This window comes from Neocloeon triangulifer, unplaced genomic scaffold, assembly GCF_031216515.1.
Source record: "Neocloeon triangulifer isolate White Clay Creek 2 clone unplaced genomic scaffold, ASM3121651v1 ptg000014l, whole genome shotgun sequence".
Lineage (NCBI taxonomy): Eukaryota > Metazoa > Arthropoda > Insecta > Ephemeroptera > Baetidae > Neocloeon > Neocloeon triangulifer.
Genome location: NW_026775556.1, coordinates 9,856,953 through 9,872,062, shown reverse-complemented (window position 1 = coordinate 9,872,062; position 15,110 = coordinate 9,856,953). Strand labels below are relative to the sequence as shown.

The window sequence follows — 15,110 nt, the reverse complement described above, 5'->3', positions numbered from 1 at the left end:
ATGATTTATCTCCGGTTATATAATGAGATAAAATGTAATTAAAAATGAGTAGTTTTTAATTTTCTCAAAAGGCGGGATGAAATATTTTCATAAAATTCTCAATTAAATATTTATTTTGCAGATCTAATTTATATTTAGCACATTTTTTAAAGACTCCTTAAAGATACTCATTTAGCGATTTCCTCATCAGAGTAATGTTATGATTAGTTAATTTTAAGGGCCATGGACCCAAAAAATTTTATTTTGCAGTTTCTTCAGCAGTATTTGAAATGTATTTAATTTATTATAATATTTTGAGCTCCAAATTTCTGGCTGATGTTAATTTGAAATCTTCAATTTTCATAAGACCAAAAGTTAAATGAAATAAAAATTATATCTTGGACCCCATAGTTTCCTAGCGTGGCCCTGCATCCATAAAAAACCGCGGTTGAAAAAATTCTAGCCCAAGTTTAACAATAACATGCTTTATAAACAATAATCCAAATGTAATCAGATTGATCTTGTGGCAACTTTCATCTAATTTAAAAAACAAATGATCAAATGATTTATTCAGAAATAAAAACAGAATGACGAAGGATGAAAGAATCGGATATCTTGAAGAAAACAAAACCAGCTGGCCGAATGTATTAATTTTCCTTTCGAAACGACGCAGTTCGACTTAAGCATGGCTGCAAGGGACAACTTATTTGTCATGATTTTCTGCAAGCCAACACCGGAGAGCGACTCGAAGTAATCGACTCTGCGCTCAAGTGAAGTTGAACTGGAAAGGTTTCCGCACTCGCTCTCAGCCCACAGATAATACTCTTGGTGAAAAGTGACTCGTTTCGCGACTATTCACAAACTCACGCAACTTTTCTCGCTGACGTTTCCCGCTTACTCACCGTTTCGAACAAATATTGCAGAGAAATATACAAAAGTATAATCTAATAAAAATGAAAGTAGTTTAATTGCAAGTGAATAGAAAAAAAGTGTATTAGAATTAAATAATTGCAAGTTCCCTCACACATTTATTTTCTTTAGGTAAATTAATTGTTCTTAATGTTCATTATTTATATTTTTATTTAAAAAAAATTATAATTATATCTGTCCCGCTGAGATAATTTTGGTCTCATTCATTTCACAGTATAATTTCCGAAAAACGCATAATAATAACAAATTTAATGGCGGTCAGCGGTAAAAATGCAGCGAGAGGCAAACTCGGTCATTAAAATCACCGTTCGGCCGCAGATCTCTGCTTTGCACCAACTGCCGGCAGATTAGCCGCAATAAAAATTCCGCCTTTTCGCAATTACAGCGGCCAATTAGGGCTGACTTTTCCGGCGGGACAATAAACGCAGCGAGAGGAATGAAGCGGTCGGAACGGAATTAATTAGAATCAGACCGCACAATTTTCCAAGTGAAATTCTCCGGCATGTTATTATTATTATTACGCCGGGTGCACTTCTTCTTCATGACGCGCACAATCTTGCGCTTGATAACAGACGTTGGTGCGAAATTAGCGAAAAAATGATTCATTGTGCACGGAGTCTGGACATGGGTTGAAGCGAAGCAATGAACTCAGTTTTGGTTGGCGATGAAAGTTAAATTAAATTATTGTTTTAAGTGGAGAGCTTGTGATTGATACGGAACACAGATTTTTTAGTTTAAAAATTTTAAGTGGGTTGAAAAGAGTGAAAATTTCAAGTGCCTTATCTTTTCTGAACATTATTTTAACTAATATACTTCCATTTTTGTTTATCTCGACCTATTAATAATAAGACATGAAATTTTTTTTGGTTATCTAACAGTTTTTTTAAAACGCAATTTTTATTGAAAATTTATTCATTTGCTGAAAATATTGTCAATTATTTCTAAACTTCAACAATAAAAAACCCCAGCATAATTCTATTAATCAAACTTTGCCCAGCATGTATTAAATTTTCAATATTTTACTGATATTTGAATTGAAATTGTTGGTATCAGATAAAATATATTTATTAACATAGAAAAGATTAAAATTCTTAAAGAGAACATTATTATGAATCTAAAAAGTCATCAAACTCTTGAAAGAGATGTATCGATCAATTTATTAAAATTCAAGAATTGCAGTAATTAAAATCCCCTATCAAATCACCGCAAAGGAAGCTACAAATTATTCACATTTTAGCATAAATCAGAGGCGTGAGAGCGATGCGGACGTGTGTGTTTTGATCCAACGGTCCGATTACAACCCTGGCAGCACGCGCCCCTCCCCCCGAAGGATCGCGCCCTGACAGGTGTGTCTGTCGGCAAAGCGGGAGTTGGCGCCGCTCACATTCTTATTAACTTTCGGCTGTCGAATTGATTTCATTTCCAGACCCATCGTCGGAGTTCGAGGGCCCGCTTGCGTGTTATTCAATTAGGCAGCGAGCGTCGTAATTGGATTACGCGCGGCGACCGAGAACAACCGCACACCCCTTTGGGGCATCGTTGTTTGTGGAAAGAGGGCGAACCACTTACCGAAACGGTGGCCATGCTCGCGGTGCTTCCGCCGAAGACGAAGCCGATCGGCCGAATCACTTGACTTATCCTGAACGAGGCTTTATTCGCGATCGAACTGGCGATGAATCAAAGCACTGATATCCACATCACCCGTTCACACTGTCCAGCAGAAAAGAAGCAACAAGTGTGCGCCGTCCGACGAGACATCTCGTGTCAAAAATCCCTAATCTCTTATGGGCGGAGCCGCACCTTTACTTTAGTTGCCTTACCTGCCCGCAAGAGGCGCTACACCGGCGGACTTTGATTAAAAAATGTGTATGCCGCAAGCAGGTGGCAGCACTAGAGTAAATTAGAATATTTTTTAAAACCGGTTTGCGTCTCTCTTAATATAAACAAAGCAAACAAGAGGCTATAAATGGGAGAAAAACTCTTTCAAATCTATTTCATCTTAAAAATTAGAAATTTTCATATTAAATTGATAATGTTATTATGGCTAATTTACCACATTTATGCATTTTATTAAAAAGTATTTTTACCGGTTACAAGTTTTGATTTAAAATCACCGGTATTATTTACAACATTGACACTGAACACTGAACAGAAGAAGTACGGGTTGCGCTGAGGGCTGCGGCTCAACATGCTCTCAAAATATCGAGAAATTTCGCGAAAGATCTAAGAAATTGTTGTGTTTCCGCTAACTTTTGGCATCCATCAATCCTAGACTTCAACTGGTAAGTAAAGGCTTTGCTGAACTCTCGTTCAAGGTATTTTGAATTGCTTATTGAATTATGAAATTTTTAATTTTTGCAAACTTATGTACACCTCGATCTTGTTGATAAAATTTTCAATTCTAGGTCATTCTTGAAACACATTACAGATGTACATACATAAACTTTTCATTCATGTTTATTGATGAAATAAATTATAACTACATAAAACCTACAAAATTTATGATATGTACATAATCTTATAAATTATTATGTAGTCAATCTTTTGCCTTACTAGCTTTTCTATTTTTATTATTTTTGCAGTTGGGAGTCCTTCGACTTCGATCACAGAAAAACCATCCTTCTAATAGAATCTTCATATTTTGACACGAAATGGCCAAGTGGGGTGAAGGGGATCCTCGGTGGATTGTGGAGGAGAGACCTGATGCCACAAACGTTAATAACTGGCACTGGTAAAAATAGCTGTTTTGGATATAAAATATCTAATAATATACATAGAACCAATTTACAACAGGCCTTACGGGCCATAATTATTGTAAGCATCCTCAGTGTTAATCGTGTGGTATTATTTGGGATCCACTATTGCTTGGGCTTTGAATTGGCGTTTCCATTAAAAACTCTAAAGCTTTTATTCCGAAATACTTTTAATATTTTATTATTTACAATAGGTCAGAGAAAAATGCAAATAGATGGTCGCAGGGCAAACTGCAGGAACTGCTCATGGACTTGAAAGTTGAAGGGGAGAAAGGTTGGAATGATTGATTGAAAATGAGTTGATGCGAAGAGGCTAATATGTTTTGTGTATCTTGCATGTTGTTATTTAGGAACCGCCCAAATTAAGGAGGTGAGCAAGTGCGAAGGCGAAGCAGTTGTGAACAACAGAAAGGGCAAACTTATATTTTTCTACGATTGGCAATTGGACCTCAAGTGGGAGGCTAAAGGAAACGAAAATGATTCCAAACTCAAGTGCAAGGGAAAAATTAACATACCCAATCTGAGTGAGGAAAACGCTGTCGATGAAATTGATGTAAGTTTTTATCTGGTCACGTTCACAAGTAAGTTGAGATGTAATTTATTTAAATAATTTAGGTGGAACCCACAGTGGAAGAGAGTTCAGACTTTGCGTACACGATGAAGCAGCTGATGTATGAAAAAGGAAGAAAACTCATCAGAGAGAAGATAGCAGAGTACATTAGCTCTCTCAAGGAAGGTTTGTCATACAAAATATGTATTAAATTGAAATTTCATCAATATTTTCAATTTTTCCCAATAGAATATTCGCAGGGTCTAATTTTGCCGAAAAAGGAGGAAACGGAAGCCAAAGTCATCAAACCAGCTGCTTCTAAAGCGCCTGTCAAGTTAAGTTCGCAGTCCCAGGTAATAACTGCAGTATTAAAATTGTGTTTCTCAATAATTTTTACTTAAAAATTAATTTCAGCTCTCAGGTGCTGTTAAAAACATGAACATTGACACTATGTCATTTACGTCTCGCCAAAATCTTTTCTGTCCCATCAACGAGGCTTACAAGTGCTTTACAGAACAAAGAGTGAGTTATCATAATTAAAATTAGGGGTAACAGTAATTTTTGTAATTTAATTTAGATGGTTGAAGCCTTCACAAGAGGACCAGTTAAAATGGAAGCCAAGCCAAGAGGAAAGTTTGAGCTTTTCAATGGAAACATTTTTGGGGAATTCATCGAATTGGTAATTTTGATAATTTAAAACATGTATGATAATGAATGTAATTTGTCTGCAATTGTAGGAAGAAAACCTGAAGGTTAAGCAATATTGGCAAAACAAGTCATGGCCAAGTGGGGTGAGGTCTATTGTCGAGTTGACCTTTGACGAAGAGCCCGAAGGGACATCAATTGTTCTTAAACATTCTGGCATTCCAAGCAGGTATTTAACAAAATATTGTATTATGAATGATTTTGTGACGTAAAAATTATTACAGTGAGCTTGATGCTACCAAGCAGGGATGGGAGCAGTACTATTGGAACCCCATCAAGGCCACTTTTGGATTTGGTTCCTTCCTTACTGATGTTCTGTGATTCAAGGAGCCCACAAATGATGACATGTAATTGAAATTCAATTTAATGAGTATTTATTTCTTTGGTCGCATTATTATGTTTGCTATGCAGATTTTTGTACAACTAACTGATAGACTTGCACCATTATTGTAGCAGAATTAAAAAATCTTTCGGTCTTTAGTGCAGTTTATTACGTGTTGAATATGTCAGTGCAATCTGCAATAAAGTTGGCAAATTTGATTATTGTGACAGCTGGCAATTTTATGTCTCAAAACTTATTTATTTCAAATAAGTTGTGCTTTCCAGTTTAATTCTTAATTTGATTAATTTCTCAAATTAATAAATTTGGATCTAAAGCAAATTGAGGTTGTGTTTAATTCAACAGAAAAAAAGTATGCAATGCACAATATTGAAACAAATTATGAAGCGATACTTGGATCGCCCGCGCCTGTCATCCAGGCGGGGCATAAAATATACATAGTTTTGCGCATCCTCTAGTTTAGTTTCATCGCTTTCATATTTAAAGACTCAATGAGTCTTTTATGCTCAAGGCTTGCAGCAATTTCCATTGCTGCTATTTTCATCATAATATGCCATGTGAGTTGTCGTAAATGAAATTAATTTGATTTCAAATAATGAATATAAAAAAATCTTTTTCATTATTTTCCCTTGTGAAAACTATATTGCCTCATGCCACTTTTTTAGTTCAATTAGTATGTAAACGCAGCTCATGAACCTGAACCATAATGAGCAGCGCTGTTTTTATCTAATATTGTAATATCACCACAATACCATGAAACAAATAGTTTATCTTTATAAAAGAGTTTGTACAAGAGCTATAGGCTTAAAGCTAAAGCCAGGCTGCTGAATTTTCTTCCATAGTATTAGTTTTTATTTCTTTAAACTCCATTTTTATAATTTGTTATATTAATTTTGCATCATATTTTTTATGTGACGTCAATTTAATTCGTCATAAAATTTTACTGCAGCTGACAGCCACAGCGCCAGCAGCAACAACAATGGGCGTAGGTCGCCAAGGTCAGCTACACTTCCTGTTTTACATTTTGAAATTCCATGATTTTTGCGAGTAAAAATCAAGCTAGAGCTCCAGTCCATATGATCTCCAAATAAATATAATATAAATTTTTATATTGCTTACATGAAATGAATCATAGCATTACAAAATTAATATTTTAATAGTTTTCAAAATATTATCTTATCTACAAAACAGTGCATGCAGTTCTTGATTGAAGCTGCCCATCAATTTTTGCCAATTTTTTACCATAGCCAATTAGCCAGTGTGTCTGCTGCGAGCATTAAATTTATGCAACTGTTGCAACGTAGCTGTAGAGCGTGCTGCATTCTGCATTTGTATAATAATCAAGCACGCCCTATATGCCACTCTTATTTTCATATTTAATTATGCTTAAACTAATTTTTAGACGAAATTCATCAGAGGGTCCACGTATTGAATAGACGGGCAAATCATGACCCTACGCAAGTTGTTCAAGCCTCTTCCCAAGATGACGATGAAGGCGATGATGAAAACGACGACTATGAAGAGGACGAGGATACCGGGGGGCACATTGCAGAACGTAATTCGGTTCCCATGGGCTACAAAATCGTGATTTTGGTACTCCCAGATGACCTGTACGTTGAAAATAGATGCCAAACATTTTCAATGTTTTCATCTATATCGTGCAATGAAGATGATCAGAATCGGATTTTCCCTGTTAAATCGCAATTCAAAAGTCGTTCTCAACGTAATAATACATTTTGCAAAAACTCTTCACTGATATACACACGATAATTATATTTCACATTTCTAGCGCAAGCAGACGTAGAGCAAACAACAACGCCAGGTTCTTTTTGAAACGGAAATATTATTCTGTGCAGAGCGTGCACCTCAAACATTATGAACACTGCTAGAAATTTATTCCCTTTTTCAAAACAATTTTTATACTTCTTCATATTATATGAGCCTATTTTTTGTGTTAATAATAAATATCAATGTCATATAGCTGCAAGTCAAATTGACGATGCTACTAGTGCAAGGGCAGGCTTAGTCTTTGCAAAAATTGATATAGGTGGCCTAATACATGACCTTTTAGGCGGATTCGCCCGTAAGTAGTAGAAATAGAAAATTTTCGATTTTTTTTTTACTTTTAAAATATTTTGTCATTTCTAGAACATGAAGTGCAAACAACAACGCCAGGTTCTTTAGAAATATAAAATAATTCTGAATCACATATTGACATGTTTTCTCAGAATTTTCATTCCTTTCAAATTTTTTTAGATATATTAGCCTGTTTCGTTAATATATCAATTCCATATAGCCGCAAGTCAAATTGACAATACTATTAGTGCAACTAAAGACGTTTCAGGAGCAGGACTTGATATATCCCGAATGGTTGGAAATATTTTAGGGGGATTTGGCTGTAAGTTAAAAAAAAATAGAAAAGCACAATTTATTATATATTATTAGATTTCAAAACATTTTAAACGCAGCTTTAAATGATGTGAATCCTACTGCTAGTACGGATACTACAAAAACTACCTTGACAACAATTGAGAGATCAACTAGCCAAGGCGAAGTGAGAAACTTGTGGTCGGTCAAGGATATTGACTTGGTGAAAAAACCAACTCGACCTGATGTCTACAGATGGAGGAAGGAAGACTTTGATCCCGATTTGCGATTCGATGTAGTAACTCTGGCAGCGGATTAATCAAAAGTGAAATAGTTTCATTTGATTGTTCAGTTATTTAGGTTTCATTGCAAATTTGTTTGCAGTTCATATTGAAAAGTTATTAAGTGTGAAATGATATTAAATTACATGGTAAAAAATTTACAAAATTTAAATAATACATATTTGCGTGACTTTCTTTTATGCAGCTAGCAAATTAATAAAATAACCGAAAATAACTTAGATCACCACGTACCATATCATTATAAACCAATTCTTATGATGACTGGAATTTAACGGATAGCAAACACTTTTACTTGTATTGTGACCAAATGAAGCAATGAAAACTTGAGGAAAACTTCATACACGTCAAATAGTAAAACTTAAGTGCTGATTTTGAGAATTTTTCATCCACAGGAAATTGTAAAAAAAGACTTATGATTAGATCAAGATCATCACATTATTTGATTGATTGAAAAATTATTTATTACTCAATGAGTATTCATCATACATACATGTTAAAGCACACTTTTACAATTTTTACCCCGGCGAAATTTGAAAATAAAAATATGATAATATCCGCAAAATAGCAAAAGTTTCCTAATTATCTGCGCGGCAAAGGGGAAAGCGGATGTAGTTCTAACAAAAGTGGGAAATCATTATTTGCAATGGGAGCAGGGAGAGAGAGCAGTGCACAGCTCCTCTTCCGGTGAACCGTCCGCCATTGAGGCGACTCACAGTTTTGCGTATTCAAATTTCATGTGAAATCTCAATGAGTTTTGCATTTTCAAGTCTCGCAACAATTGCCGTTGCTGCTATTTTCATCACATTCTGCCATGTGAGTAGTAAAATAAAACAAAATTTGTATCTTTAATCTTACAATTAGGAGATAAATAAGAAAAATGAAAAGCCTGAATATTTATACTGATCAAACATCTACATTTTACATACTCAGCTATATTTTATCTCTTGACGAACAAAAAAATTATTCAAATAACAAAAAAATATAAACAGAAGGAAAAAAATGATGAGATGATAAAACAAAAAGGCTCTGAATGAGAGAAATGAGTATAATATGAGCTCTAAATGTTGGTTATTTACGATTCATATTTTTTAAAGTAAAATGCACCTAGCTGATAAGTTCAAACAAAGCGTTGTTAAGTTAAATAGTATCCTGATCCTGGTAGTTGTGATAACATGGAATCATATTTTATTTCTATTTTGCACAGGAAATTGCAGATTTCTTAAGTTTAGTCTGACTTTTGAAGAAATTTTAAGTTAATAATTAGTAATTTACATTGGTGTAAGGTATTTTCTGCAGGTTTGAAAAGTGACGTCAATTTAATTCGTCATCAAATGTTATTATATGGCAGGTGATCGTGGTCGCTGCGCCTGCAGCAACACCGGACCTCGATCGTCCAGGTAGGCTATATTTCCTGTCATCCATTTTTTTTTTTAATTTTAAATTTCATATGCTCTTGCTCAGTAAAAATCTAAAAATTTTATTTTTAAATCTGTAAAGTTATATATTTTTAATTTTTATTAATAATATGCTTGTTCTTGAATGTTGAAAAATAAATAAATTTACAATTTATTGAACATTAAAATTGTATTAGATCAATAATATCATATTAGTTTTAATAATATGCATATATGGCCAACGTTTCCCGAGTTTGCTTTAATGTTAAGTGCGAGAATACATTATGCAACTGTTTCAACGTAGCTGTAGAGCGTGCTGCAAACATTGAAATTATGCAGGCGCGCTCCTCCATATACATATTTATAATTATGCATCTGCCAAATGATTTTATTTCAATTTTTTTCTGCTTATATTTTACACTGAATTTTCAGATGAAATTCATCACAGAGTAAAAAAGAGGTCACCTGATGGCATAACGGAAACCTCTTCACAGGCAGACGATGAAGGCGATAGTGAAGATGAAGAAGAGGACCAAGAAGAGAACGAGGACACCGGCGGGAACATTGGAGATAATAAATTGGTTTCAAACGGCTTTAAAATCGTGCTTTCAATGCCCGAAGAAGACCCTTATGTTCAAAATAGATGTCAAACACTTTCCATGTTTTCATCTGCACCGTGCGATGAGGATCAATATATCAACATAAATGATCGAAATCAGATTCTCCCTGCTACATCGCAACTTGGTCGTGGTATTTCTAATTTTCAATTTGATAAATTTCTATAGCAAATGAGCAAAAAAAAAAAACGCCAGGTTCTAAAGACGGGGATTATTATTCTGCACCTTACATGCCGCCAGAACTTTATTCATTTTTGCAAAATGAATTTTCACGTCAGTATATAGGAGGTATGTTAAAAATTAGCCTGTTTTATATAGCATAATAAATGTGCCAATTATTAAATACCAATGCAATAGCTGCAAACCAAAATGACGCAAGAGTAATGGCGGAACCTGGATCGGGTCTTAAGGCCGTTCTTGATTTCGCCTTACGCAACAGTATGTTTCAAGTCATAGAATTTTTTTTTATTAGAAAAAACATTTTAACTTTTTATAATTTATTTATTTATTTTTATTTTTTACTAAAAATAGGTTTATACGCTGCGAATCCCTCTAATAGTACCAAAAAAACTACTACAACAACAACTGAGAGACCAACAAGGGAAGGTGAAGTGAGAGACTTGTGGTTGGTTAAAGCTATCGACACCGAGACGACTCCAACTCCCGACAGCTACGGTTGGGCTCTTAAACAGCTAGGCTTTAGTCCAATGGTTGCAGTGACTGAAGAAGCGGATTTATCTTTCCTTAAAAATTAAAAAAAAAAAATATGAGCTTTGAAATAATTGAAATAAGGATATATGACAAGTATGCATTGGCCGATAGCCAATTTTCAAGAAAGTGATTCAAAAATATAGTTTAAAACGGATTTTGTGAAATAAATAAGTATCCTAAATAAAAAATTGCTCTGATTGTTGAATCGGGGTCTTGAATTAAAAACATTTTCTTGACCAATATCCTCTTATATCCTCAAATTGAAATATTCTCATTTGAATATTGAAAGCCAGCGATTGTTTCAAATATAAATGTTTAGAAGTTGAAATAAAAATAAACATCATCAAATTTCGTTAAATATTTACTTTGATTTTAAATTTTTAAACCCAATTTTAAAATCTCGGATTTAAACCATAATATATATTTGCAATAAAACATTGCAACCTATTTACGTTTATTGAAACCTGTAGAAACTTGTGTAGTAGAAATTTGCAACCGTTATAAATCAATATGCTCAATTATTATCAAATCAATCAAAATTTCTTGCTCCTTTGACACCGCATTTAATTTTACATTTGGCTCCCTGAATCATCTGCAATCTAATATAACAAATTCAAATCCATTCCTGCCAACACGCTGAAAGGAACATGCGTCTCTTAATGATTGCCGCGCTGCTTTTACTTGTGGTAAGAAAACTCTGTACTTAATTCTTTTTTAATTAGCAGATCAAGCGATCAAAATTAAATTTTATCTTCACAGATATTTTTTGAGTGTCTTGGGCTTAATGCCAATTTGTTAAAATCTATTGGCAAAAGAGGTACGTATTTAATATAGCAGTGGTTTTATATCAAATACATATTAAAATAGAAATATTATGCATATTTCATTTTATGCTAATTGAATATTTTATGTGTCAGAGTATTCCTCGACTGTGATCAGAGTTAAAATTATCAAAGCTCATCAAAGGTTGCAAATTATTAAGTGCTGTGGAGCAAGGTCTTGTAACTCGCCAGACGTAGTATAAAGCTCTTCTCTAATCCTTTGATATTTAAAAATTCAAGTAAATTTATTTTAGGTGGCCAAAAACAACACTAAAACTACCAACGTACTGTCCTATACATCTTCAGTGATTTCAACAGTAGGAAAAGAAACAATCTTAGATTACAACATTTTTCTGTCTAGTACTCAAGGAGAAACTGATGCAACTTCCTCAATTTCACCGACGGTTGCGTCTAAAATTTATGAAACTCCAACGGAAATGACTACCTTTAATTTCCAAACTTCCACTCTTGAAGCAAAAAATATGACCACGACGTCTATGTCCACATTGAAAGTGATCTCAACAAGAAATATAAATTACAGCACCACATTTTCAACAAACTCATCTGAAAGTAGTAATTTATCAACCTGGTTGATTAATTTTACTACTTCACAAACCGATGCAACTTTCTCAATTTCACCGACAGTTGCGTCTATAATTAATGAAACTCCAACGGAAATTACTACTTTTATTTTCGAAACTCCCACTCTTGAAGCAAAAAATACGACGACCACGTACATGCCAACATTGAAATCGATTTCAACTGGAAATTTAAATTACAGCGCTTCATCTTCAACAAACTCATCTGAAACTAGTGATTTGACCACCTCGTCGATTGATTTTACTACTTCACAAACCGCGGCAGATATTAGCAGCAGTCGTGATGCGCCAATTTTTACAACATCAACAAATAATACAGCAATAACAGAAGTGATTGGAACGACAGGACGTTTTACGTAAAAAAAAGATGACCTTTTTATGAAAATTAATGGAATCAAGTCACATTTTTAGCAATATTTCAACAACGGGACCAATTTTAGTAAATTTTACTTTGTCTTTTGGTTCCCCTGGGCAAACCTTCAACACAACAATTTCGAAATCAATTTCTGCTAAAAAAGGATCCATAGTTAATATCACAACCTCGACAACGCCTCTTATTAATAGCATTAATCGATCAAGCTCAATGATCGCAAATGTTTCCACCTTAACCACAGTTTCACCAAATAATGTACCCTATGCGCTGCCGTTTCAAGTGGATAATTGCACTCTATCATTTTGCCCAGCTCAGAAATCGTGTGATATCGCAAACGTAATGCTTCTATTAAAAATAAGGTAGAATATTGTGAATGATTAATCATTTTTCAGCCTCAGTTTGTAGATTCAAACGGAAATTATAATAGTAGGCAAAATACAATAAATATATTGTTTAATTAATGATGTAAACATTAGTTTCTGCAAGCCTTGGTAAAGTTGCAGCAATTTGCAACAATACAACAGTTTTTGTCAGTGCATTTAAAGTGGGAAAAATTCAAAATAAATTGGATATACTACCAACTAAAAGATTAATTAAAAGGTCAATCAAACAGATGCGGCTAATTACTGCTGTGGTTTGGGAATGAGACTAATAAATTTTGAGACAACCAGCAGGAAAGACTGCATATTTAATTGGTACACGAGTATGTATACTTCTAATTATGCTAATGTAGCTCAAATTAATGGATTGCATTTAAATAGAAAATATTAACAGAGCGGATTGGTATTTCACTAGTGGCGCTGACACTTCATGCAGGGACAGACTTGCTTGGTGCGGAGTAAATAAGACGAACGACTGGAAATCAGCATCGTGGTGCATGAACGAACCAAATGGCATTGGCACTCAGCACTGCATAGGTCTCCTGTTGTCTTTACAAGTGGGTTTCATCCCGGCCGGTGCATGTTATTTTGATGAGAATTGCAGCACTCAACGATTTTTCATTTGTGAAAAGCGATATCCTTAACAACAGAATGCTTCGTTGCGTGAAAATTGGGTTTTTAAAAATATAGTGCTCTGTGTGCATGATAAATAATAAAAAAATAAATTTTTTACACACTTTTAATAAAATTTGGCAACCATATTGGACAAATTTGGAATTTTATTGAAAAATTTTGACAGAAAAAAGTTTTTTGAGTCACAGTGTATATAAGAATTAGCACTTCAAATAATAACCCATTAGAGCTGAAAAGTTGCAGCCGAGAAGTTTGATGGGGCTGACGAAATGGGCCGTCGCGCAGTGCACCCTGTCTCTGCTCGTAAAGGTGCACCGCAACCCCTTAATGCGCCCTCAGTCCACCCAACACGAACTTTCCATTAGTAATTTGACTGATGACCCACATCAAGCTCATTCGCAACTTCACCAAGTTGACCGACGCAAAGAGAGCGTGCGAAAGGGCAAATATTCGCATCAATCTACGTCCGGTGTAAATGAACCAAATGACTAAAAGCTTATTGCCCGTTATTAGTATCAACGGAATAAATTTTATGAAATACAAATCTGAAGCAAGTGAAGCATGAATATCTATTTTATAATTAAAAAGTATGATTTTAAAATAATAATGAGTGAAAATGTTTATCAATTTTTATTTTTCTCAAATAACCTTCAGCTCAAAAATAAAATGTATTCCATGCTAACTGTGGGAAATGGCACGGAAAATTTTAATGTAAAATTGCTGGAATACTCAACAGCATAACTTCGCGCCGTATAGGCGTGTACGTCCACAGAGATTTCCAAACTCTGGCAAACAGTTTTAACAAGCACACCGTCCACAGAGAGGAAAAATCCTTTGCCTCTCCGCTCTCCATCCACCAAATGACGCAAATAATTCGGCACCAGAGATGAAACAGCGCGCACCTTTGCAAAACGCCGCGGCAGCGGCAAAATAAATCAGCACTTCAGAAATATTTGCAGACAAAAAAGCACACAGTTGTGTTATAGTTCCGTAAAACCTGAAAATGAATTTTTATTCAGACGAGATGTCAAAATTGTGAAGAAGCTGGAATTAAGTAAACGCTCAAGATTATTATAACATTATTATTTAATCTAATACATTATATAAGAACAAAGAAAAGCGCATAAAGTTTATTTTATCTTGAGATTTTTGAATGAAAAGTTTGAAAATAATAATAAAATTAATATTACGTGCGTTCACTTTTTGCCAGTGAAAAATGTAGCAGTGGCAAAAATAAGCACAGAGGCAGTGGGAGGATGTGATTATTGGTGAGCAACGACTGATAATGGGCTGGGGTCTGATCCGGGCGGAGGAAGGGTGCATGCGCCACACGGCCACAGGGTGCGGCGCGGCGTGAGCTTCAGTCAGCGCGACTCCGCGCCCCTGTGAACATCAACCCACGCCAAGCAGCCAGCCCTAGGCGTCACAAGCGTGCTCCGCGATGATTCGCACAACTGTCTTCTTTGCGCTGCTTGCACTTGCAGGTAAGAAATCTGTCTAAACATTACCATCATAATACATACTTACATTCATCCCTCATTATTTTAGTTATCAAGAGGTTATTATCCCTGAATTACTAATTAAATTGTAAATATAAAAAGAAAAAGAATTTAAATTTAATTATCCTACACACTCAATTGCTGTGGACAAAATAAA

General features: G+C 34.7%; 5 protein-coding genes across 7 annotated transcripts in view; 4 read left to right on the top strand and 1 right to left on the bottom strand.

The window, feature by feature from the left end:
• LOC132201784 (spectrin beta chain) overlaps positions 1–2,638 on the bottom strand; it is a 34,862-nt gene extending 32,224 nt beyond the window's left edge. The window contains exon 1 of the mRNA XM_059628253.1: positions 2,479–2,638. The gene's annotated coding sequence lies outside the window, so the exon portion shown is untranslated. The remainder of the gene's footprint in view (positions 1–2,478) is intronic.
• Positions 2,639–3,053: 415 nt separating this feature from the next.
• LOC132199996 (activator of 90 kDa heat shock protein ATPase homolog 1) lies at positions 3,054–5,466 on the top strand. Its single transcript, XM_059625142.1, has 10 exons — positions 3,054–3,191; positions 3,492–3,640; positions 3,857–3,936; positions 4,013–4,215; positions 4,278–4,398; positions 4,462–4,565; positions 4,627–4,734; positions 4,790–4,891; positions 4,950–5,086; positions 5,142–5,466. The coding sequence occupies exons 2-10, from the start codon at positions 3,561–3,563 to the stop codon at positions 5,236–5,238; spliced, it is 1,032 nt and encodes a 343-aa protein (XP_059481125.1). The 5' UTR covers positions 3,054–3,191; positions 3,492–3,560; the 3' UTR covers positions 5,239–5,466.
• A 249-nt stretch (positions 5,467–5,715) lies between these two features.
• Positions 5,716–8,402, top strand: LOC132200795 (uncharacterized). 3 transcript variants are annotated; one of them, XM_059626520.1, is made up of 9 exons: positions 5,716–5,814; positions 6,207–6,255; positions 6,660–6,980; positions 7,047–7,079; positions 7,239–7,340; positions 7,406–7,432; positions 7,554–7,655; positions 7,726–7,949; positions 8,009–8,402. In XM_059626520.1, the coding sequence occupies exons 1-8, from the start codon at positions 5,749–5,751 to the stop codon at positions 7,941–7,943; spliced, it is 918 nt and encodes a 305-aa protein (XP_059482503.1). In that variant the 5' UTR covers positions 5,716–5,748; the 3' UTR covers positions 7,944–7,949; positions 8,009–8,402. The 3 variants fall into 3 exon arrangements, with proteins under 3 accessions (XP_059482503.1, XP_059482502.1, XP_059482504.1); XM_059626519.1 differs by having other exon boundaries at positions 7,726–8,402; XM_059626521.1 differs by lacking the exon at positions 8,009–8,402 and having other exon boundaries at positions 7,703–7,830.
• A 180-nt stretch (positions 8,403–8,582) lies between these two features.
• LOC132200590 (uncharacterized) lies at positions 8,583–10,981 on the top strand. Its single transcript, XM_059626181.1, has 6 exons — positions 8,583–8,739; positions 9,275–9,323; positions 9,753–10,070; positions 10,133–10,225; positions 10,295–10,375; positions 10,469–10,981. Exons 1-6 carry the CDS (start codon positions 8,674–8,676, stop codon positions 10,690–10,692), a joined length of 831 nt encoding a protein of 276 aa, XP_059482164.1. The 5' UTR covers positions 8,583–8,673; the 3' UTR covers positions 10,693–10,981.
• Positions 10,982–14,824: 3,843 nt separating this feature from the next.
• Positions 14,825–15,110, top strand: part of LOC132200442 (carbonic anhydrase-related protein 10-like) — a 41,224-nt gene continuing 40,938 nt past the window's right edge. Inside the window, exon 1 of the mRNA XM_059625907.1 lies at positions 14,825–14,938. Within this exon, the coding sequence (XP_059481890.1) occupies positions 14,896–14,938 (43 nt within the window). The 5' untranslated portion in view covers positions 14,825–14,895. The remainder of the gene's footprint in view (positions 14,939–15,110) is intronic.

Bases quoted from the DNA above. Each gene is read 5' to 3' on its own strand.
- LOC132200795 (XM_059626520.1), top strand. From the start codon at position 5,749: ATGAGTCTTTTATGCTCAAGGCTTGCAGCAATTTCCATTGCTGCTATT. The intron at 7,433-7,553 runs GTTCTTTAGAAA...AATTCCATATAG, and splicing joins AGTGCAAACAACAACGCCAG to CCGCAAGTCAAATTGACAAT. The intron at 7,656-7,725 runs GTAAGTTAAAAA...TTTTAAACGCAG, and splicing joins TATTTTAGGGGGATTTGGCT to CTTTAAATGATGTGAATCCT.
- LOC132199996 (XM_059625142.1), top strand. From the start codon at position 3,561: ATGGCCAAGTGGGGTGAAGGGGATCCTCGGTGGATTGTGGAGGAGAGA. The intron at 3,937-4,012 runs GTTGGAATGATT...GTTGTTATTTAG, and splicing joins GAAAGTTGAAGGGGAGAAAG to GAACCGCCCAAATTAAGGAG. The intron at 4,735-4,789 runs GTGAGTTATCAT...AATTTAATTTAG, and splicing joins AGTGCTTTACAGAACAAAGA to ATGGTTGAAGCCTTCACAAG.
- LOC132200590 (XM_059626181.1), top strand. From the start codon at position 8,674: ATGAGTTTTGCATTTTCAAGTCTCGCAACAATTGCCGTTGCTGCTATT. The intron at 10,071-10,132 runs GTATTTCTAATT...AAAAAACGCCAG, and splicing joins TACATCGCAACTTGGTCGTG to GTTCTAAAGACGGGGATTAT. The intron at 10,376-10,468 runs GTATGTTTCAAG...TACTAAAAATAG, and splicing joins TGATTTCGCCTTACGCAACA to GTTTATACGCTGCGAATCCC.